Source organism: Maniola jurtina, chromosome 18 (assembly GCF_905333055.1).
Source record: "Maniola jurtina chromosome 18, ilManJurt1.1, whole genome shotgun sequence".
In the NCBI taxonomy this organism is placed as follows: Eukaryota; Metazoa; Arthropoda; class Insecta; order Lepidoptera; family Nymphalidae; genus Maniola; species Maniola jurtina.
The window spans coordinates 8,523,526-8,548,558 of NC_060046.1; the positions used below are offsets into that span (position 1 = coordinate 8,523,526).

The window sequence follows — 25,033 nt, forward strand, 5'->3', positions numbered from 1 at the left end:
ATTCGACAGCCGGCACAACAGTTGATCCGGAACAGACATAGCTACACACACGCACGCTATACTCAGCATACAATAAAGCCGGGTGCCCGAGGGGCGGCGGAGGCGCCGGGGGACGAGAGTCGTTGTGACGAGACTATGCAGTTTGCACCGCGGCCTCTTCCAACCTTCACCAACTTGCGCCCGTGTTCTTGGGAATCGTTTTAAATTCAAGAACCGCAGAGCACTTTCCGAGCGACAATCTGCCTTATTTACAAGACCTACGAACGAAAATGACACCGGCAGGATACCATAAGTCATTTCGAAAACGACCGCGCTAACAGCTCGCCGCGAGACTTAAACCCTCGGCGAGTGACGGAAAGTTGAGAATCGCATAAATAATTCAGAAATAGCAGGCGACCTGGGTGTGAGTGCGGAGGTGAGAAATACATTAGTGGTACCGTTTTCCATTGGTCGTTGCTCCTGTGTTGATATTAAGCAGTCCACGTGGACTGCTCCGTGGTTGCTTGTCTCGTTTTTTTCGGCGGGTGGCTCGCTATCCATCCCATTCTAATCTACAACGAAACTTGGAATGTCATGTCCGGAGTCGTTCAGAAAGTCGTGAGCGTGCATCGTGCTTCGAACTTGGACTTTATTACAAAAGAGAGTATGTTTATACAGGCGAACTTCTACATTGCATTTAATTGTTATTATTTTATGGCTCAGAGTGGAACTGAGCCTTTACTGCTTTATGTTTTTATAATGATGGAATATTGATAAGCATTTTTAAGTCAATTAAGGTTGTAAGCTAAAAGCGGTTGTTGCTACATTTAAATTATCGTCCGGCATTCAAATAACGCCATTTTTTCGTGTCGGCACGATTTTATTTATAAATTATATTATTATTGTGTTATGGGTGAAAATAAAAATAATGAAGTGTGGGCGATATACTTATACGTATACCTACTTAATACATGATATCCTACAGTCCATATCGAATTAGTAAATAAGTAGGACACAATTCACTCATTTAGTTACGGACATTGGTGAGCTAGATAGATATCTATCTAGGTACCTATCTAGATAGGTACTTAAAAGTTTCATGAAGGTGTAAAACTGTGTAAGATAGAGTGGTTTTAATTTATAATTCAGCACATAAATAGACCTTTTTAAAATTAACAAAATACCTATCAAGTTTAGATATTTAGGTATAATATACCTTGTCATTATTATAGGTAGGTGCCTACTTATTAATCCTATACTTTCTAATCCTATATTACGTTCATATATGAACGCCTACAAAATCTGTTTTTTACCCGACTACTGCTGCAGCAAAGCCAAAAGGACAATAATTAATTAATCGTAAGCCTGGGTTAATTTTGTATGGGATTTGAAACAGTCTAGCTCCTTTTTATTTGAATTTAGATTTCGGTACCTCAATCTTGTATCGTTGAGCCATCTTTGAATTATTATAGAAAACTTAACGGAAGAATTTCTTCTTGAATGAAGATGAGTCATCTAGTGGCCAAGTGTAACATTATAATCTCGTAGTTCAACCTATCTTCAATAGATGGCAACCTGAAAAAAATATGTATCCAGTTTTCGCATTATTAATGATAATATTTTCAGCTTTATATTAATAATGCACAGATAGGTATTTTTTATTAAATTGCAAAAGTATTCTACATTCCATAAAAAATAACATGAAATTTTTGTATACGGGCTGCTATCATACTCTATTGCATTCTCTATGGACTTTATTTGTCAAGTTTGATTTGACAGTGACAATTTGTGACACATGTATTGTAGCATTGTTGAGGTTAAGGTCAATAAACTGTGTTGTTAATGAAAATCGAAACCTCAATAAAAATTAAAAACAGACAAGTTTGCCTAAGTGGGGGAGGACCCGGGGGACATTTGAGTTTGGTCTTTTTATAGGAATAGGGAATAGGTAGTTAGGTATAATTTTGGATTTGGAATGTGTCACAGTAGGTAGCTGGCGTATTGTTATGATTTCTCCCAGATTTCGCACTTCTCCAGTCTCCACTGCAGCTTTATAATATTATTACAGATCAAAGACTGCAGCAGAGTGAACTAGGTACTGCAGTAAGTTGTCTCTGCTTTTCGAATTTTAATATTAAGAACTTATGTATATTACATTTTTCAAACAGCTGAATACTTAGGTATACAAGTTTTTAAAATCAACATGTCTGTGGTGGTGCGCTATTTCTGATTCATTAATTATTTTTAGCAACAGTAAGCTTTAAATAAATTGCCTTCTTACCTTTGATCTTAATCTTAATTAGATATTAAAATAACCATCAAATGTTTTTCAGATGATACAATGTCTCCAAAAGTAATTTTGCTTTTCAGTGGTAAGAGAAAATGCGGCAAAGATTTTTTAACTGATCGTTTAAAAGAAAAGTGAGTACATTACAGTACTGTTGTTGTTGCTTCTCTATGGCTCCTTGTACTGCAGTTTGACATTTTGCTTTATGACTTACTATGTAGACAATTACTGTTGAAACTGCTGGATCTAGAAACTTGAGATTCTCTATAATATTGTAGACCCTCACTAAAAAAGAATTTACCAAAATTCCATCCAAACAGCGTGGGGCATTATTAAAAATAAAATACCAGGATGAGTTTAGAATAATTATATTAAACTAGATGATGCCTGCAACACCTGTGGGATCTCCTTGTGGGAAATCCTGTGGGATCTCTTTTATTTGCCTATTAAAAGTATAACAATGTGCATCTCCAGGATGGTACCAAGTAGAATGTGTGATACAAGAAAGATGCCTGGAACTTCGTCCACATGGATTTTAAAAATCCCCTTTTAAAAGATTTTCCAGGACCAAAAGCAGCTATTGTTCTTCTCCGGAATGCAAGCTCTCAGTACCAAATTTCATCAAAATAGGTTAAACAGATGGACAGTGAAAAGCCAGCAGGCAGCCAAACAGACACACTCACATTTGTAATATTATTATACATATGGATATGCTAGAGATTTGTACACAGTAAGGATTTCTGTATTTATGAGGAGCTAAAAATATGTGAAGGCTGTCTATGTATTAAAAAACAGTATTTCACCTTCTTTAGAATTCTTTACATCTTAATTCTGATATATTGTAACTCTTGATATGTCTAATTGTATAAGATATATAATAAAATCAAAATCATTTATTCTCATTGGGTATCATTGTACATTTTTTGACTGTCAAATTGTTTGTTAAGTGAATGCACCTCTAATATGGTTTTATTGACTGTTGCTTATAATACTGTTTTAGATTTGGTGATAAGTGTGAAATAATAAAGATATCTAAGCCCATCAAAAACCACTGGGCCAAAGAGAACAATCTGAATCTAAATGAGTTGCTGAGCGATGGTGAATACAAGGAGCTGTACCGACTAGCGATGATCAAGTGGAGTGACGAGATGAGGGAAAAGGATTATGGTTGCTTTTGTAGGGCTGCTTGTGAAAATGGTATATTCCACTTTTTTGCAATATTTTTAGTAAGATTTTAATAGAAAGAATACTCATCTATAATATCTTCTTCTATTTTTCTTCTTTCTTCTTCTTCAAATTCTTTAAAGTAAGAGAGAGAGAGAGTAGAATCAAGGCTAAGTAAATCCACATTCATCTTCCACATCTTCCACACAAGTCTTAACATCTTATTCTGGCTGTCCAAGGTTAAATATCAGGCACACATCTCTACATTTTCGGAGCTATGTGCGTGAAGCAATTAAATATCACTTGCTTTAATGGTGAAGGAAAACATTGTGAGGAAACCTGCATTCATCAGAGTTTGTATTTTTATTTAGGGTTCTGTACTTTAAAAAGAAAAAAGGAATCGTTATAGGATCACTTCGTTGTCTGTCTGTCTTTGTGTCTGTCTGTCAGGAAACCTAGAGGGTACTTCCCGTTGTCCTAGAATGATGAAATTTGGCAGGTAGGTAGGATAGCACAAGGAAAGAGTAAAATCCGAAAACCGTGAATTTGAACATCACAAAAAAATTAAATGTGTTCATCAAAAAACTATGATGGAGAAACTATCATAGTTTTTTTTTGATATTAACAATACTTCTACAAACAAAGTTAGTTTTGCTGTTTGTAAACAAAAGGCAGTTTCATTAAACTCATACCCCTTGGTCAGTTTCTTCACGGATCGTACTGGAACGCTAAATCGCTTGGCAGCATGGTTTTACCGGTAGGGTGATTACTAACCACGACCGAAGCCTCCCACCAGACCCGACCAGAAGCAATTTAGAAAATATAAATTCTCAAATTACCCTTGCCTGGAATCGAACCCGAACCCTCCCACTGCGCTAGAGAATTGGAGGGAGGAGTTTTCCATAATGTTCTTGAAAGTGTGCAAAGTCTGTCAATCTGCTCTTGGCCATTGAACTATGGCCTACACCCTTCTCATTCTGAGAAGAGACCTATTCTTATTTCTTTGTAGTGAGGGTGATACCTTGAGAATTGAGATGGTGATGAATGACACACAATTTTATAATTTGTTTATATTATTTTCAGCTGTAGACAAACCAATATGGATAGTCAGTGACATCCGACGCGCAACCGATGTGCAGTGGTTCAAAGAAACATACGGTGACCTTATAAGAACAATAAGATTAATAGCAGACGAAGAAACTCGGATAGAAAGAGGCTTTCAGTTTAAACCTGGTGTAGATGACGTTGCTTCTGAATGTGGATTAGACAATTATAATGAGTGGGATTTAGTTATAAATAATGGGAAGGAGAGACAGTCGTTAGAAGAACAATTGAGTAGTATTGTGGCGTTAATACCTAATTTATGATAGAGCTTGTAATATGGAAACGGTAACCAGAATTTCTTGAAAATCTGATCTCTTAATTATAGGTTCAGGTGAGGTGATAATTATGTGGTGATGGATTACATGTAGATTCAATTAATGCTATATTTTGATTTATAATTAGTATTTTATTAATATTAGTTTATTAAATAGATTATTAAATTCTTACAATCTTTGGGACTCAATTAAACACTTAACTCCTATGGTGTGCTAACCAAATCACATTTAAAGGGACAAATGTAAAACATAGGCTTTGGAAAACTAGTGCATGTTTCACAAAGTTAAAACAATTTAATGGTAAGTATTTATTTTTTGATTTTCCCCAATAAGGACAGTGTTAAGCTAGTATTAAGTATGGTTGTATTTTTTGAATATAAAAAAAAAAAACGGAATATTTCTTATTATTTATGTTTTATTTCTACCTATTTCAGGCCTTTTCTTTTAATAAGATGTTATTAAGTAACCAGCCTCATTGGCCTACTAGCTAGCTTATTCGCTTGCGGATCACGAGGTCCCAGGTTTAAGTCCCGGGTTGGGCTCAAAAGTTATTGAGTGTTTCTGTCAAGGAGTTCTCAGTAGCACCGCTCTGGTAGCACGAAGTTGTTGAATTCTGCTTAGTTCAAAATTCAAGTCAAAATCGGTTTCGAAATCAACGTAGTCTGAGAAGCCCACAAAAACTCAGCCGGGTACTATCACCATTTCACAATATCACTCAAAACTTATTAAGTAGAACTATCAAACTAGCAACTCGTTCTCAAGCTTTTCTATCATTTAAATAATCTTTTATTTACATTGCAATAGGCCGGCTGTTGCCGAATCTCGGTCGGCCCTTCGGATTTTATTTTCGAACCAGTTGAGTCCTGACTTAGAATGAAAAGTAGTCGAGTTTCATAAATTCTGTTTTCGAAGTCAAGCTGGGAAAGATTAGCTAGTAAAACTAAGTACATATAACGATGCTTGTTCTATTCACACCGTTACTTTTCTATGTAATTTTTCTTAAGCATCTAACAATTAGGCTTAGCTGTTTTAACGCTCAATAAAGCAAAATACTACAGGGAAGCCATTGAAATATAAGTAAAGGTGTAAATGTGCATATTAGCGCAAATTGTCACGTACGGTAAAAACGCGTTGAAGTCTGTTTTAGCTACAAAGCTGAGTCATGATATAGTATTTACAGTCTGCATAGGCCCACTGCTGGACGTGGGTCTTTCTGAAAGCGCGCCTTACACTGTCGTCTAAATTCCTGTATTTAGAGAGAGATGTCCGACCAGGAAGTGGGCCGCTGTTAAAAGCACTTTTTGCACAGCGGCTTTTTGTTTGGCCTTTGCTGATTCTTTAGACCCATTGCGCACCGCCCACTAGTCGCCCAGTAGAGAAGTTGCCGCAACCGTATAATGGATCTAACTCCGTGGTAAAGTGATTCAGAATATCGTAGCATTAAGAAATCTACGCGCTACGTCGTAGCATTTTAAAAAGCTTCGCGTTTTCTTAGTTGATGTAGCGGTAGAAGTTAGCACTACGTGCTACGCCGTAGCAGTTCGAATGTTGGCAAAAGATGGCTCTACGCGCTTTTCGATTTATAAATAAAATTGTGGAACTATATTTAGTTATTAATATACTACTTAACTTTAGTTACTAATATACCTAATTACCTTAGAATACGAATGCAAATATTCTTGTGTTTTTATTTTAATTTTTGTTAATTCAGATACAAGTTAGCTCTTGACTGCAATCTCACCTGGTAGTAAGTGATGATGCAGTCTAAGATGGAAGCGGGGAACCTGAAAGGGGTCTTGTGTTTTGACGTTCACTTTTTATAATAATTTGGTCTAGCTTTCATGATAAATTCATACTTCCATACTAATCCATATTTCTTACTTTGTTACTTTTTTGACATCGGCTACTTTTTATCTAGGAAAAAAGAGTTTCCACGTCATTTTCAAAAACTTCAATCTCCGCAGACGGAGTAACGTGCATTACATTGTCATAAGTAAATGTAAGCAAAGGTCAGCTAAAGGTTAAGACAGAAGTGAGACATCGAGGTAGACCTTGATTTCCATAAAGATTTCTTGTTTAAAAAGATTCTGTTGTGAACAGTAACCTTCGCTCTAGAGTTATGTGCGGCGCTTAGGTATGTAGAAAAATATCTATACAGTCTAATTATGAGATCTCATCAATTTTTAACTGAAGAGCTATGCGTTTCTTGTTAATATCAGCAACTAAAATCCATAAGTACTTCATGGAACCTGCTCTGCGTGTGAGTAAATGTGTTTAAAAAGAAAAGATAGAGCTTAGAATATATTTAAGCAATACATTTAGGTAATAAACAATGTAGGTCATGTTCATATAGTCTAGTTGTATTACAATAATGAGCCAAGCCGAATATCTTACACTTCTTTAACACTTCTATAGCTATTCTCAATTCTGTGTGGAGTAATGTCAATTGGTTGACACGGCATGCGAGGTCGGCTGGCTGGCTGCGGTGCCGCGGCAGGCGCCATCGGGCGGGGCGACATGCATCCACCAACTTTATTGTCCGAAACTACCGCTTTTGCGGATAGAGGGAGAAGCACATAGAACGTAGTCCGTTGGTTGTCGTTCAACGAAACGGAGGTTGGTAAGAGCGGGTTTGCACGACGACTTGTTGTCAGACCAAATTATTGACTCGTGCTAAAAAGTAAAGAGTTTATTCCCAGTAATAGCAACACGCAATATATTTTATACAAGCAAAGATGTGAAAGAAGCTCGCCTGTTAAGTCTTACTTAGTTTGTCTGCGGTAGAGCCCTAAAAGGTAAGTTTACCTAATAGGTATAAAATGATACCGAGTTTTAGATTATGTCACAGATTTGCCTGTAAAGTGAGTGAGATACACAAGTTTGTGTAATGCCATGTTACATAGTGGATGTCGCCGTGTAAACGTGGACGTCAGCGATAACGGCTGCGATACGGAGCCGCAGTTCGCAGAAGCGCGTTGAGCGAGGTCGGCCACCTGCGCGTCCTCGTATCGCGGGTCTGGGGTATCGATGCGGCTGCGCGCGCAGGCTCCCGCGCCCCTCGCGTTCGATTTTCCCGTCCGGGCGACGGTGGCGGCGCGTTGCATAACCGTGCGGCGGCACTCCGCGCGCGATCCCGCTCCGAGCGCCCGCGAGCGCGTCCCACGCGCACACACGCGCTACGTCGCGCCCTTTACGTAACGCGCGACCATCGCGCGCACTCGCGACTCTTCGACATCCCGAGGAAAGGTTTGGAGTGTTACACGTTAATTGTGCTTCGTTTTGGCTTTGGCTTCTGGCTTTATCGGAGACGGAGCGGCGCCGGCGGTGGGCCGGTAGGTGTCGCAGTGCGCGTTCTTTGTCCGGCGCGTGGTGGCGGCGGCGGTGGCGGTGGTGGCGTGGTGAATAATTGAGGCGGAGGCTGACGGCCGCGGTATCGACCACGCTCGCGTGCCTGGCGCTGTTACCCGCCACAAGGACGCCGCACCGCAGCCGCCGTCCGACCCGCTCCTGACGCATCTACGGTTACCAGAAGGCTTTCTTTTCTCATCCTGAAAACCTAAAAACTATGCTTACGCAACGAAAATCCTGCCAAAAAAATGTTTGACGTGTATAGAGGTTATATAGGTTTTATTAGAATGATGAAAACTCTCACCAACAATACCCTGAAAATGCTATATTGAATGCTTTATTAACGAGTTTTCTAAGTTATTTACTAAATTGCTTAAAGCCATTGTAACTATGAAAATCGACAGTCATCTGGTAACCCTGTATGCATCTTTTGATTCTATATTATTGTATATCTGTATTATTGATTACTTACTTTGATATTACTCACTGAAGTGCTTATTACACCATTTATTAGCTTGTAAGAAACGAAGTTACTTCTAACAATGTCATCATAGCTAACGTATGACAAGTATCTACTGGTAATATTATGCCTTATGTTAATAGTAAGAAACTTGTAACCAAAATACCTTAACGAGTTATCGTTAAGGTATTTTGATTTTACTGTAACGAAGGTAACATATTTGTGTCATTACGTAAAGCTAAAAATGATAACAGCTGATCTAGTTTTTAATTATATAACCTTTTTGTCTGGAAATGTAATGATCGTAGAACGCAGAATTAAGATTCGTAGATATCGTAGCAGCCCACGTAGCAGCTGCTACGGTACTTATGATCAGTTTTCCAGAAGATTTTACTATCCGATACCCTGCCAAAACTACTTGGTTACACATTACTAACTACATAAACAATTATTTTCAGGGGGTACATTTATCGATTTTCTGAGAAAATTATACCTAATTTACTAAAATAGATTCAATTAAAATTAGCTGGTACCTAGCTATTTATGAATAGATACTATATATTTCTACGGCCAAATACAGCAATGTAAACGAATTTTTGAATAATAGATAATAAATTAGCTTATCTATTCACGCGGTTTTGTCCTAGTGGATAGGTTTTGGATATTCTCAAAATCCTTTTTCATTGAGGTCTACGTTACAGGAGGATACATGCAAAATGTCAATTCAAATACAATGATTTAATTGGCTCTACAGTTATCTGAATTTTTCTTTACTATATTATTACGACTACATTCACGTGGATTTAGGTTTATAATTTACACGAGTAGTTATTTGTAATATCTCAATTTTCCCTACCCAGCTGTTTGAAATTTACGTTTATAATATCCATTGGTGCAAGAAAAAATATTTTCGTCTATAATATTCTCTTTCTACATAATAACTTAGGTATCTACGAGTTACTACGTTAAAAGTGAACAAATATACACGAAAGAGCAACTGATGAATTAGGCTAATCCAATTGCCTTGAAAAGAAATATTTGTAATAGTGTAGGTACGTGGGAGTACGTTGTACTCTATGATTAGTATCTAATAGGTAGATTAAATTTTGGCAACTTTTTCTATTACTGGAAATGTTAATTAATTACCTTTTTACTGTTGAAGCCAGGAAGTACGCCTGGAACGGTGCCATGTATATTGGCTGCCTACCCGTGCTAACCAGCCAAGCTGATTCTTTGCGCAGAAATGAAGAGGTCTTTTATCTCTGGAGCTCCAGTTAATTTTTTATTATTGTGTGTAAGCCTGTCACTTAGTATGGACGAGTAATGTTAACTTGGAAAAAAGTTGCTGTAGAGCCTCGGATGGAAGTGTTTTTAACATGAATTAAAAATATTCTCGGGCAATTTTTCTAACGTTACGTACCTATGAAAATTGATAGGTGGATCGTACGTGACGTGCGACCAAAACTACGCACGTAGTCGTATAATTTCTATAGACTGGCATGCCAATGATGCCACTTGGGATGCTTTTCCTTCCTATTTACGTGACTCATTATGTCGCCTTTAACCCTCAAGGAATATTATATTTCTTGCAAACATTAAGTTAGTCTTATATTTGATATAACTTCGACGTGTACACTCATAAAATCAGCCATCAGTGTATAGAAAATTCACACTAGTGTATTTCTTTACCAAAGAAAAAAATCTGTTATATGATTACCACAGTCCACCCATATAAAATAGAGTTTTTCGATAAAAATTCATATTTGGCCTACATATTTTTAGGTCAAATATTTCACAGTATGCATTGGAACAATGAGCTTGTCTTTCATTAAGTTTTAGAAAGAGCTTTTCTGTTGTTTTTCTACCAACAAAATAGTTACAGTTAAAGAACCCTTTTAAAATAATACCTACTTGGACTTAATACTTACCTACTAACTTACTGGTTTTATCCCCTTAACATAGTCATTTTTAGGGTTCCGTACCTCAAAAGAAAAAAACGGAACCCTTATAGGATCACTTTGTTGTCTGTCTGTCTGTCTGTCTGTCCGTCGTGTCTGTCAAGAAACCAGTACCCTATAGGTTTACCTAGAATCATGTTTGGCAGGTAGGTAGGTTTTATAACACAAGTACAGGAATAAATCTGAAAACCGCGAATTTGTGGTCACATCATTTCAAAAAAAATTAAATGCTTATGTTTCAATTTTCAAAGTAAGATAACTATACCAAGTGGAGTATCATATGAAAGGGCTTTACCTGTACATTCTAAAACAGATTTTTATTGATTTTTTAACCCCCGACCCAAAAAGAGGGGTGTTATAAGTTTGACGTGTGTATCTGTGTATCTGTGTGTCTGTCTATCTGTGTATCTGTGTATCTGTCTGTGGCATCATAGCGCCTAAACGAATGAACCGATTTTAATTTACTTTTTTTTTGTTTGAAAGGTGGCTTGATCGAGAGTGTTCTTAGCTATAATCCAAAAAAATTGGTTCAGCCGTTCAAAAGTTATCAGCTATTTTCTAGTTTTCTAGTCTTGTAGAAAAGAAGGTTAGATAACCCTTAGGTTCATAATATTCAAGTGTCAATTGACAAATGTCAAGCTGTCAAGATGGACGTTGCCTAGATATACATAATTATTTATTTGAAAATGATTTGTCGGGGGTGTTGAAAATTTTTAATTTACACTTGTATGCATAATAGTTTTTGATTTATCGTGTAAAATGTTGAAAAAAATACCCGAGTACGGAACCCTCAGTGCGCGAGTCTGACTCGCACTTGGCCGGTTTTTTTAAAGATTTGAACTGAAGTTGCAACTTTGAAAATGAGATTATTTACTGCTTATAAAGCTTAGAGAGCGGTGATAGCCTAGTGGTCGAGATGTAGTTGGCCTCCTATTCCGAGGGTTTGATCCTGGGCAAGCAGGCTATAACTTTTCGCATATTATGTGCAACCATAATATATCACTTGCTTTAACAGTGAAGGAAATCATCATGAGGAAACCTGCATACCTGAGAGTTCTCGATAATGTTCTCAAAGGTTTATGGAGTCTGCCAATCCGCATTTGGTCAGTGTGGTAGACTATGGCCAAACCTTTCTTATTTTGAGAGGAGACCCGTGCTCAGTAGTGAGCTGGGAAAGGTTGTTGATGATGATGAGAACTGATCATCTATACAAATAATATTATAAATGCGAAAGTGTGTTTGTTTGTTTGGCCTTCCTTCACGCCATAACGAAGCAACTAATCGACTTGATTTTCGGCATAGAGATAGTTGAAAGGACGGAGAGTAACATAGGCTACTTTTTAGCCCGGAAAATCAGTTAGTTCCCGCGGGATGTTTTAAAACCTACATCCACGCGAATGAAGTCGCGGGCATCAGCTAGTAATATATACTTTACTACATTTCGCTATTGCATTAGGCTTCCATGTTAAATGTTTAATTTTTTTTTTTAATATACGTATTGCGGCAAACGTAGCCTTGTAGCAATTTAGAAAAAATATACGTTTAACTATTAAGTATAATATGGTAAAGCTACAATTATTTTATCGCTTAGGTACGTTGTGGTTTAAGTGCATTTAACAGTACATCAAGCCAGTTTTGTCCAGTTTACATAGTTTACTGATACTTACATGCTAAAAACTAGATAAAACACGTGACTTCTTCTCGTTCGGATTTAGCCTCTGATTTTCCGGGATAAAAAATAAGCTACTTTTACAGAGATTTTGTTGCAGATAGACATTTCGCAGAAAATTTAGTCGAAATTAGTTACATTTTTTCTGTAAACTATAAAAACAATCAAATAATTACCTGCGATTTTGCTTCGAAACAACTTCATGCTGCTGCATTATTTGCTACCAGTCGGGACAGCAGCGGGTAGTACCTACTAGCAAACCTTAGGATCAATACCTAAATTAAACTTGCAGAAACTAAAAATACATGTAGCGCTGTACTATACCAACGAAATAATTATTGAACGATCGATGTTTAATGAAATTTTCCTATCGCTATACTATACTCTGTAGTTCTCCATCGCTATACCTAGGTATTGATTTGATGTGAGGGCGTGAATGGATATATAATGGATATATTTCATTGAGGTACGGCGTTATGTTTTAAAAAAGTAGCCAAGCTCGATATAAGCTGCAATGATCTATTGATTTTGTATTTATGATACGATCACAACTGCCTTTAAAGTAGCCAAACTTTACAAAATACAAAAATTGCGGTATATAATGATATGTACCTATATAATGTTACCTTCCAAATAAATGATAAAGTTTAGTCAATAACAGAACGCAGTTCTCACTCTCTGAATGAGACCTGAAAGACTCAAAGATATGATGAGAAAAAAAATAGTCATAGTGCAAAGAGTGAATTCGATATCGAGAGTAGGTTGCTATATTGCAAGTTTACCGATCTTTTGGTAAAGGTATAATTTATTTCCCGTCACGGGCATCTGCTAGTAAAACTAATAAAAGCACGAGGAACCATGCATACATTTACATGTTATTTCGCTTTGGCGGTCGCCTCTCAGAGAAATTGGTTCGGATCTTTCGCGTAAAACTAGAGTTTTTATTCAAACTTTTTCATAAACAAATATTATCAGACTGAAAACGGAGTGACCCTAAAAACCTTCTGAAACTTGAAAGTTGTAAAAATATAATAAGTAGGTAAATTGCAAAAATTCCGTTAAGATTTTTATGAATTTAATGAAAACTCTATGTTTAATAGGTATTTCTCTTTTTCTTCTCGTAAATTGAATGAATGAATTTATTTGTTTTATGTAGGACAGCCTGCACCACTTGTTATATTATAAGTACAACAATCTACACTACCGGTTCAGAAAGCTGAATTGTTACAATATGTAAATATGCAATATAAACCAATGTAACTTTTACAGTTTCCATGCAAATTTGTCGTTAAAAAAATCGTCGTGTGAATTGACAAATGTTGTTTAACATTGTGTTTTTTATACAATGGCAAATCTGAGAACTCTTTCGGAAGGCATTCCGAACCAGTGGTAGATGCTTTTGACGATTCGAAAGAACTTGTAAAAGTCTAATTGAATAAAAACATTTTGAATTTTGAATTTTGAATAAAGTCATAAAAGCGTGTAACTACTCGAACCCACAAAGGATTTCTGCATTTTGCGTAGATGATATGACGCTGCAACAGTTGCAGTTAGTCTAACTTATGACTATTTCTGTATCGTTTACTTTACTTTTATAAAATTAAGTAAATACCTGCTTCTTCTCACTTTAAGCCAATCGATTCAATATCCAATCGATCGTTGATTACTAAAAACGGACAGAACCGATGTTTCAGGAGGCAAAAAGTAAAGCAGTCTTCAAATAAATGCGTTTATTTGCGTTCCCTATAAGTACTAGCTACCTACCACTTACCACTTCTGAGACGATGGCATCTAAAAAGATCATTTATATGATAGGGATGGAGCTAAATTAATATTAATTAGGCGCCATAATCGCCAGAGCTACTGTCATTTGACAAGGCGAGAAGAGAAGCTACGTGCCGGGTGCCCTGTTATTGTAGGGCGGTGAAGACGGAAAGGCAGTGTATCATGTATATGTATAGCTATTTATGAAATAAACCATCTGTCTTTCTGTCCCCCTTGTACATGAATTACACCTACTGAACGAAATTTAACGTACTTTTATGAGATAGTCCCCTAAGCTCCCTCCACTTTCATAAAAGGAAAATACGCATTAGGCGTAATTTCAGTTGACAGTTTTTATTTTCGAAAAGCTTGTTAAGAGGGGTCTCTCCGTCACTCGCTCCATACAAACGTAGTCTCAATTTCATTTGAGTATTAAGCAACCAAAGTCCATGAAATTTTGCAGACATATTCTAGAAACTAATATCTATGCCTGTGGTTTTCCAGATTTCTGTTAAAATATTCGGTTTCAAAGTAACGCGGTCTTTAAAATTCACATCCCCTGTAATTTTAAAACTACATATTTTTAGAAAAATCTAAAACACCACAGGCACAGATATTAGTTTCTAGAATATCTCTGCACATGGAACTACGATTGTATGGAGTAAGTGACGGAGAGAGCCCTGTTAAAAGTATGCGTTTGCGTTGTACTTAAATGGTATAGTGAATTTTCATTTTATCTGTGTTATAATTTTTCTTTGTGATTGAGATATGGATTGATACAATGTTTTTCATAGCGATCAAGATACCTACTTATTCAAAAACTTGACTATGATATTATGATGTTTTCTGAGTAGTAGCTAATAATAGGCATTGCCTATTTTTAGAACGCAATATGATACACCTGTCATAGTATCTACTAGAGCGCGCTCCTCTAAAAGGCACCTTTTCACTCTTGTTTTTGAAGGTGACCCATATAAAGGGTGACAGAGAAAACGGATGCCGGAAGGAGATTGCGCGTCTTAGGAGTAGGTACTCGTAAGTATTACAAGCGAGGAATTGTAGCGTTTCGTACGTGGCATTCGTGGAATGGCAATTACGAATGGCTCAGTATCTTTTGTTTCGAATTTTCGAAACGGTAGATATACCTTTTTTAATACTTATAAGTAATTGCTAGGTTCGAGCTTTTTTGATTTAGTTTACTTACTATGTGAATATTTATTGATCATGGTTTAACGAGGGCGCTTTTTGTAAGTTGAGCGTGGGACTCGATTGATCAGCGCTGAACCGTGGTCACGAGTCAACCTATCAATTAATTTTAATGGAATTTTCCGACAGATTCATTAATCGTGACAGTTTCATTAATCGATGTCTTTTACGTAAAACCAATGTGAAAACCGTTGAGGCCATTTCTAAGATCTTATACATATACATGAGGGCCGAAATTTAAGTCGCCGAAGTTATTTTTTGTATGAGAAATCAGTCTAAGAGTCTATTCGTTAAAGTTTATTTGTGATTGAAAAATCAACCTATATCATCGATATAGAATTAGTACCTACCTACCTAATACTAATAAATAATTCTTTAAATCCATATTAATAATAGAATAAATAGGTCATGCAAGAAATAAAATGGATACAATAGTTTATTATGCTTTATCATTCTGTAACTGCAGGTATATTATGTAATTAAATATATAAATTAGTGAGTAGGTATAAAACACAATGCCAGCATTTTCATCATTTGCGTGTTTTAAAAAATAAGCCACCATAAAAGCCACGTATAACAAAAACGTAATGTGACGAAAAATACCTACAGTGAAGCCTACAGTTATTTACTGTCACGCTACGGGGCTAACATAAAGACTCGGCCACACCAACCGCTTAGTATCAGTTTACTAGATGACAGCGCGCTAGTTGCCCTTTGAAATATGGTGCACTCAAGGTAGAGCAAACTATGTCGTCTATGATGGATTGGTTAGGGATTATTTATCAGTTAGAAATGGAGAAGAGAAACATTTCATTAATTTTTGGGTTCCGTACCTCAAAACGTTTCGTTGTCTGTGGAGATATCAAGTTGAAATTAATTTCAAATACTTAGGTTTTTAGGTCCCTAGGAGCTGTATACAAAAATTAAGCTTCTAATTTAAGGCAAAAAAAAAAAGAAAAAAGTTATTTATGGCACATATTTTGACACTCGCAAACATAGAGCTGGTAAACACTTCTCGTTGATCTAAAATCATGAAATTTAGCAAATAGCACAAAGCCTTTTTGTGCGCGAGTCTGACTCGCACTTGGTTGGTCTTTGTATGTTATACTTAAAGCGAAAAAGACGTTAAAAATATATAGTAAATAAATAAAAATAAATAGTAAAAAGAAGGGTTTCACGCCGTCATTAAAAAAACGCGCGCTCTTCAACTATTTAATTTTCAAAAAATAAAAATATTTTATTTTACTAAGCCCAGAGGCATGTTAAATTTAGCTAATATCCCTTCCGAATACGAGAGAAGCTTGTACAATTTAACTCAGTAGGTGTCGTACCGAAAGAGCTCAATAGCATGAGGTTTGAAACCATGAGTTTGCGGATTTCAAACATTACGCCGTCCAAAAGTGTTGAAGCTTAAATACCTAATGATGCGTATTGCGTTACCAATGGTCTTGTTACCATCCAGCACACAAAGCAGTATAACGTCGGTTCACGCTGAGAGCGTATCGATCCAGGCCTTTATCTCTCATCTGTGCGACGGCGGCTGCCATCTGCGGCTCTTGAACGAATATCAATAGCTGTCAGGTCAGCATGAGATGTAGGTGGCGTGCTATCTCGATCGAGACATCAGTTTTATCAGGTCAGATTTCAAAGGAAGGTCAAATTGCGTAAGCTACACGATTAAGCAATTTTAAAAGTAGGTAAACATACTTACCTCATAATTTTTAATCGACTCCCAAAAAGGAGAAGCTTCGCTGCGTATTTTTTTAAGGGCTCAATCAGATTGCATGCGAGTCGTGTGCAAACGCGATGATGTTCAATTGTGATGGTGCGTTTGTTAAAAATAAATTATTTCTTAGTAAGTAATTTTATTGAATAGAGGGTCTTCAAAATTCAGCGACCAGGAAGCATTTATCTCTTTACAAGAGAAATAATAAACTTACATAATCACATATTTTATGTTATATGAATATAATAATATTAAAAAATGAATAGTACTTACTTAGACTACATTTTCTCTGCGCTCGGCTCGCTTGTATTTATCGGTCAATCTCCTTAGTTTCACTGTCAGACAATTACAGCACAAAACAATTCTGAGGCCCAATCTCGGAAGATTCGGCTCGTCCTAGTATAATCATCAATCAAGAGGAATCCATCCTCCTGAATGCCTCCGCTGCGCCCGCGCCCGTCGCCTTGGTCCTATAAGATACAACCTGTAAGTTTCATTGTTGCCATATAATAGACGGTCCTACGTTTTATTTATAGAACGTACGAAATAACCATAAACTGAAAAGTAATACAAATTCTACTTGTGTACCTACCTCTTGGTCGTGAAACTTGTCCTCTAAACGTAGTTAAGGTTTCATAAAACTGTCTGCTATGAAAGTTATATTAGAATTTATAGACAATACAGACGAAAGGTACTTAATGATCCTTTAAGGCATATTGTATACGCGACTAAGAGTCTCAACAGACTTGACATCCATGTGGTAGATAGGTCAACAAGCAAGTAGGTAGTATGTAAGAAGTAGGTAGTAAGATGCCCCGCACTACCTGTGCGGGATAGCGCGGGTAACGTGCGGGTGTGCGTGATGTCCCCCCGCCTCATACGCCGATTGCCAGGTCAACCTGTCGAGAACTATAGGTACTCTTTTAAATGTGTCATAACTCTAAAGTGCTGAAATGTTATATAATCATGAAACACGTTTGTAACCCCCGACCCAAAAAGAGGGGTGTTATAAGTTTGACGTGTGTATCTGTATTTCTGTCTATCTCTCTGTAGTATCGTAGCTCTTAAACTAATAAACCAATTTTAATTCAGTTTTTTTTGTTTGAAAGGTGGTTTGATCGAGAGTGTTCTTAGCTATAATCCAAGAAAATCGGTTCAGCCGTTTGAAAGTTATCAGCTCTTTTTTAGTTACTATAACCTTCACTTGTCGGGGGTGTTATAAATTTTTAATTTACACTTTTATAATAGGTTTACTTTACTGTTAAGCGACCAAAAATGTACTTATGAATATTTATTTTATAATTTTAAAAACCTAAGCGTAAATATTCTACTACCTTCATTATACATAATGATTTCTACACCTCATGATCATGAATGAATGATTTTGTAGTGACCTGTAAGTTCACTGAGGAATCAGAACTAAATGAAAACTATGCAAATTGGAATTCGCCATAAATGAGGGAGACAAAATTACCAAACATGCATGATGGTCGCTTTACAGCATTCTCTCTCACAGTATTTGAACTAAATCCAATCAAACAAATTATATACCTAAGTATGTAATTTCTAGAAATTGTCGGAAATCGGAACATCTGTGCGAATCGAGCACAATTGGAAATCTGTCAAGTGCTCAGTATGTGATGTTTCCGTCTTGCATACTTTCCCGGTAGATATTTCTTGAGGTTTTCTTTTTGGCTTTAGATATCGTTTTTCTTGTCGATTCATCTTGAAATTTAATATGCCTTATATGCATCTTGTACTTAAGAGATAAATTCAAGATGAATATGAATTCTTACAAAATTAAGGTGTAAAGTAAAATGTTACATGAACAATGGAATCGGAATAGAGTCGGAATATTTGGTAAAAAAACCGGTTAAGTGCGAGTCGAACTCGCTCACAAAGGGTTCCGTACCATCGTACAAGATATCGCTAACGCTTTTATGTAGAATCCAACTAGTTAATCACGGACTGCCACTGACGGATTTAGTAAATTAATTTTTTTGTGAAGATATTATAGTTTTTTTTCGTGATGTAGCCAAAAATTTATGGTATTAGAATTTTCCCCTTTATTTGTGCTACAATGAAATATATTATCATGATTCTAGGACCACGGGAAGTACCCCACAGGTTTTCTCGACAGACACGAAGGACGGACACATATATACAACAAAGTGATCCTATAAGGTTCCTTTTTTCCTTTTGAGGCACTGAAAATAGTTTCTACTCATAACGAATCCTATGTTTGTATCTTAACTGTTGCATATTTTATCACTTAGCCTAGAAATATTAAGTAAATAAATATGTAGTCATTTGTTTTGTCACGCACGTGTTTCTATACCCCTGAAAACGACTAGCACGTAAAAACCCACGAATAGCTAATTCAAAGTGCCTCATGAATGTCACAGATCGGTCTGTAAACGTTATGCTATTAAGTTAAAATGTACTCAATTAAGATTAGCGTTTACGTCCTCTTCAGCGGAGGCTGTGGAGGATACGCTGGGTTTCAATTTGGTCGGATAATACTCGTACATGTACGCATAGACCCGCAGTGGCGCCTGAAACCGGGAACCTTGAACCAGCTCCCATCCCCCGCGCGCTCCACTTGGCGCCCCCTGCCCGACCCGCTCCGGCCTCGAAAAACTTACTTTTTCCTTTATCAGTCTGACGTACAACTAATTTTGTAATACTGTTTCCATAATTATCGTTAAAGTAGAGTTATTGAGTACAGTCGAACAAGTTTTTTTTTTGTTAAAATGAGTCGATTTTCCTTGGCCTATTTCAGAATTTTATCATATTAAACTACCTAATGACTAAAAATGTACATTAGTGATATCAAATATATAGTTTTTGTTTAATCGAGTATGTTCTACTGTTTAAATGTAACCATTGTACTCTTTGTACGAGTTGACGATTAAGTTATTACAAATTCGATGTGTTACAGTACATACCTAGAAAAAATCGGTACAGATCTCAAAAATTTTTGTTTTAAGATCCTCAGTTTATTTATTAATACTGATTTCTAGGGTTTTAGGTCTGTTGACTTGTGCTACGGTAGTGCTACGTACTCGTAGCAGGATCGTAGCATATGAAAATTTCGATCACGTTATCTACAGATAACATGTTATATAAATTTTCATATGCTACGGTGGTGCTACGAGTACGTAGCACTACCGTAGCACAAGTACAATGTTATCCCAGGATAATAATTCTTAACCCTTACTCCTAATATAAGGAATCGAGTATGTGCGACGTAAATGGCCATTCAAACACGATTTAAAAATGAAATACAGTTTTAATTCTTGCAATGCGGGAGTATGAAGACTAAAGTCAATATACTAACGAGAGAATATCGACAGGCTGCAGTACCTTCAGCGGCGCGCACCATTGGCGTGAAGATTCGGGTCACGATATCGAATTATTATCCGTCTTGTTTAGACAAAGTACTTGATATAATCTGTCACTAAGCATTACCTAAATACACTCTGGCTTCACATCTGTTACTCGTAAGTAACTTACGAGAAATTATATTAGATTATTACGAGAAAATTAGATTAATTTATTATTATTAATATCCTTTATAATCATTATCTCTGAGGCATACTTTTCCTTTGATTTTAATTACACGTGCTTCAAAAACCTCTTCATCAAGCTACAAGCTTTGCATGTTTTCCTCTATATTAAAAGTTTATTCGTGGCTATAATTTTTTATTTTATTTTAGGCGCTTCAGTACCTACAGCAACATCCTGATAAAGTGCTGATTCGATTTTTCTCTCATTTATTTATTTTCCCATTTTATCCTATTTTTAAACAACAAATAATAAAATAACAAAAACAACAGAAAAAATAACAGAAACACAGAAAAAATAACAGAAACAACAGAAAAAATAACAGAAACACAGAAAAAATAACAGAAACAACAGAAAAAATAACAGAAACACAGAAAAAATAACAGAAACATAGAATAAATAACAGAAACACAGAAAAAATAACAGAAACAACAAAAAATAAAATAACATCAACAACAAAATCAATAAATAACAGAAACAAAAGAGAAATAAAATAACATAAACAACAAAAAACTAAAGTAACGGAAAAAAAAATTCAATAAAAATATGATAAAATGGATCCCACTGGCAACTGATTCGATTATTATTAAGCTATTATTGCTTTCGCATTATAATAAAACTTGTAAAAAAATCGTACTATAATAACATTTAAGTAATTGTTCGGATGTTTCCAATAAATTAGTTCACAATATGTTCTTAGTAGCTTGACTCCTAAAATGATTCTAGTAAATGAAACATTTCAAACATGCAATTTCCCGCTCATGCAGTGAATTGGCGTAAAGTCTAAAGAGAAAGTCGTGTGCACTAATTAAAAAAAAGCCATCGAGCTCTAGGAATTTCCCTAGTTTGCGGCGACGCGACGTGAGCGCTGGCGGAGCTCGCAACTAGGTCACCGAAGTAGGCAGGCATTTGTGGACGGTGAACGTGATTAGCACCTTTGGCTCTGAATACGCTTATATTGTTGTGCCACAGTGACATTTTATTGATTGAGGATTTGGTGAACAATAGTGTATTACGTGTACTTAGTAGATAGCCTAAGTCAAAAAGGTCTAAAATAAATAAATTGTTTAGTCATTCTCGTGTAATTAAATTATATTATTTAGATAATTTACTGCATCTATACTCATTACAAACAGACAGATTTGACACTTTTCTAAGCACCTTTAAAGTAGTAAAAGTGATTTTTCCATATATACTCTACCTAAAAATTAAAAAAATAAAGGGCCTCGCTCACCATCTGAGGCGACTAGGGCACCGAGGCAGTTCACTCGCAGCTAGGATGTGGCGATGTTGCTGGACTCGGCTAGGATAGTCCGCCGATTTCTCAACCAGTCGCCCTGACTCCCGGCCGTTTGGTCTCCCCTGCCGGTATGTAATATTCCGCCCGTACAACGGTGTTTATAACGTGTATGCATGTTTTCTTTTTATGTTTGATACTTCTTTTCGGCTTTTATTTGTATTTATTTTGTACACAAGCGTGATAGTAAGAAATATACGAATTATAATATTTATATAATAAATCATATAAATATTTTTTATTTGTTTAAACTTTTACAAGTATGTACTTTGGAATCGTCAAATTCATTTACCACATGAAACTACTTATCTAAATTTATTGAAAAATTATAATAATAAAGATTAAATTAGCAGTCAGTGAGATCTGCCAACAGAATTGAAATTTGATAAAGCTATGAGATAACAGTTTTTTTGGATTTTCAAATTGATTGTAGCACCAAATATTAAAATTTCATGATTTGTAAATAATTAAACTCACTAAAATTAGTTTTTTACATCTATGGGCACTCCAGGTGCCATTTTTAATATTTAAGCATATATAGGTGACGCGACCTTGAAGTTTTTACCCATCCCAAAATCGCTCGATGCGCCTAAAGAAATTTTTATTTCAATAATGGTTTTATGATGTCTCCTTTAGATCTAGATTTTCTTCGAAAACGTCACCTCTCTTCATTTAAGTGGGCACTTAGCTTCACTTCGGTTTGCGTAAAAAGCTCTTATTAAGGTCGAACTCACTTCTGATCACATTCTTTTTATTTCAAGTTTTCAAGTCGAAGCTCACGGGCATTGTCTTGAGTATGAAAGGAAAACAAGGCCAATACGGTACGGCCAATATGGCATTGATCGCATTGTCACCAACTGTTTACTCTTTACTAAACTTTAAATATATTATAGGAAAAGGTGACTGTCTGACTGACTGATCTATATATTTTTATGATGTAGACGTCCGCTATAAGAAAGGATTTTTGAAAATTCAACCCCTAAGGAGGTAAAATAGGGGTTTAAAATTTGTGTAGTCTACGCGGACGAAGTCACGGACACAAGCTAATAAATTGTAATAAGGAACCAATTATATAAAAAGAACGAGAGTAATTGATTGGGGTCCAGAGTTAGATCTAGGGCATGCACAAATCATCGTGAGGAAATGTTCATCATAATGTTCTCAAAAAATATTTGAAGTACGTGTGTAAAATGTTAATCCCCACCCGAACAAAGCTGGGGCAAGTCAGTTGGCTTCTTCTAAAACATCATAAACAACTAATGGTTCCTAAGTAATATGACATAGCTTAACAAAGCTAGCTTTCTTTGAAAATTATGCTTATTCATTCATTTTAAAGGCACCAACATTGGCAAACTGGCAATATAGGTCGCGATAAAGATAACGGAATAGCAGTATTATTTAAAAAACTTTGATATACCTATACGTAACTTACTAAGGCCGCCTTCTGCCGCAAAGTGTCGCGTGGAGGTAGTGCGGCTGCCGCTCTGTATTGTAAATCCACATAAATAAAAAGTTGAAAACTAAAACCCGACTGCGTTATTTATATTATAAAATGGTTTTCTGTCGCTTGGTACATTTTAATGTTGTAGTACATTCGTATTTATGAACTCAGAATTTTCTCGCTCCTCTTTCATTTGACACCCCAGTCCCCACTAGATACAGTAGAAAAAAAAATTTTGGAGACCCCCACTTTTCTCATGTAATATCCGTTAGGTAAATTTTTTTAACCCCCGACCCAAAAAGAGGGGAGTTATAAGTTTGACGTGTGTATCTGTGTATCTGTGTGTCTGTGTATCTGTGTGTCTGTGTATCTGTGTATCTGTGTATCTGTGTATCTGTCTGTGGCATCGTAGCGCCTAAACGAATGAACCGATTTTAATTTACTTTTTTTTGTTTAAAAGGTGGCTTGATCGAGAGTGTTCTTAGCTATAATTCAAAAAAATTGGTTCAGCCGTTTAAGAGTTATCAGCTCTTTTCTAGTTTTCTTGTAGAAAAGAAGGTTAGATATCCGTTAGGTTCATAATATTATGTCAATTGACAAATGTCAAGATGGACGTTGCCTAGATACATAATTATTTATTTGAAAATGATGTTTTGGAAAATTCAAATACTTTGTCGGGGGTGTTATAAATTTTTAATTTACACTTGTTCATATTAAATGTAGCCTATGTCACCCGGACCTTTACGACGAATCGATTGACACCTCATTCATCAAAATCGGCCAAGTAGTTTAGGCGCTACGGTGGAACACACAGAATCTGGATACAAACATACATACATAGACTGCTAAAATCATAAGCCTTCCTTTTGGCTTTGCCGCAGTCGGGTAAAAAACGTGCGACTGCCGCGCTACATCCGCGCTGCGGCCGCACGTCAGTTCATCGATCGAAATTATACGGGTTTACAAAGCAGCACGGCCGCAGCGATACAGCCGCGCTGCCTGCTTGCGGCACTTTTGTTGAGTTATAAAACTATCAAATCAGTTTACGACGTTTTTGCTGTATAGGTAGGTATTTATGTTTCTTTAGCACGTTGGCAAAGCGCTTTATTGCGGTAGGTGTCACGGAATATGGGACATAGGCGGCTTCTCCCATTGAAATGAAACTCTCTTTGGAATACCCTTTGAAACACGACCTTTTCATTTGAAAGACAAAAACGCAGCCTGAAAACTTTGTGTATACAAATTCCGCTATGTTATTATTTATACTAAATATTTTAAAGTTTTCGTATGAATAATTGTGGAGCAATAATTTCAACATGTTACAAGTTTATTATTTAATAGTTGACGCCCGCGACTTCGTCCTAAATTAGATTTTTAAAAATGCCATGGGAACTTTTTGATTTTCTGCTTCTTCTTCTCACAGCTTTTCCAAGGACTTAACCTTTGTCGTACTGGTTGTACTTGGGCTTCAGATGTCATCATTAACTCTACATCCTTACTCCCGCACGTTTTCAACGCCCTCATGTTAAGAACCCGTTTCAATATTGTTGATCATTACGTAGGAAATAATTATACAGTCTTCATCTTCTTAAATAAACAAAAGTGCGTGAAAATGTTTTCGTGTCTTTTTCTTAGGCACCATTTCGAACCAGACAGTCTATTGACGATTCAAACGGGCTTATTGAATAATGCATATTTTCATTATAAGTATTTGATGTAAAATAAATAAATAGCGTTCTTATTCTGGGTATTGCATTGAGGGAATTTAAAATTTTCAGTTCACAGTGA

General features: G+C 36.2%; 2 protein-coding genes across 4 annotated transcripts in view; both read left to right on the top strand.

Moving 5' to 3' along the window:
• The first annotated feature begins 1,781 nt into the window (after nt 1–1,781).
• LOC123874450 (phosphomevalonate kinase) lies at nt 1,782–5,213 on the top strand. Of its 3 annotated transcripts, XM_045919797.1 has the most exons (5): nt 1,782–1,964; nt 2,048–2,074; nt 2,313–2,400; nt 3,267–3,463; nt 4,514–5,213. In XM_045919797.1, exons 1-5 carry the CDS (start codon nt 1,955–1,957, stop codon nt 4,795–4,797), a joined length of 606 nt encoding a protein of 201 aa, XP_045775753.1. In that variant the 5' UTR covers nt 1,782–1,954; the 3' UTR covers nt 4,798–5,213. The 3 variants fall into 3 exon arrangements, with proteins under 3 accessions (XP_045775753.1, XP_045775754.1, XP_045775755.1); XM_045919798.1 differs by having other exon boundaries at nt 1,782–2,082; XM_045919799.1 differs by lacking the exon at nt 2,048–2,074 and having other exon boundaries at nt 1,782–1,927.
• A 2,702-nt stretch (nt 5,214–7,915) lies between these two features.
• Nucleotides 7,916–25,033, top strand: part of LOC123874445 (sodium channel protein para-like) — a 67,218-nt gene continuing 50,100 nt past the window's right edge. The window contains 1 exon segment of the mRNA XM_045919790.1: nt 7,916–8,141. The gene's annotated coding sequence lies outside the window, so the exon portion shown is untranslated.

Coding starts and splice junctions, on each gene's coding strand:
- LOC123874450 (XM_045919797.1), top strand. Junction 2,075..2,312: donor ACTGCAGCAGAGTGAACTAG/GTACTGCAGTAA, acceptor AATGTTTTTCAG/ATGATACAATGTCTCCAAAA. Junction 2,401..3,266: donor ACTGATCGTTTAAAAGAAAA/GTGAGTACATTA, acceptor ATACTGTTTTAG/ATTTGGTGATAAGTGTGAAA.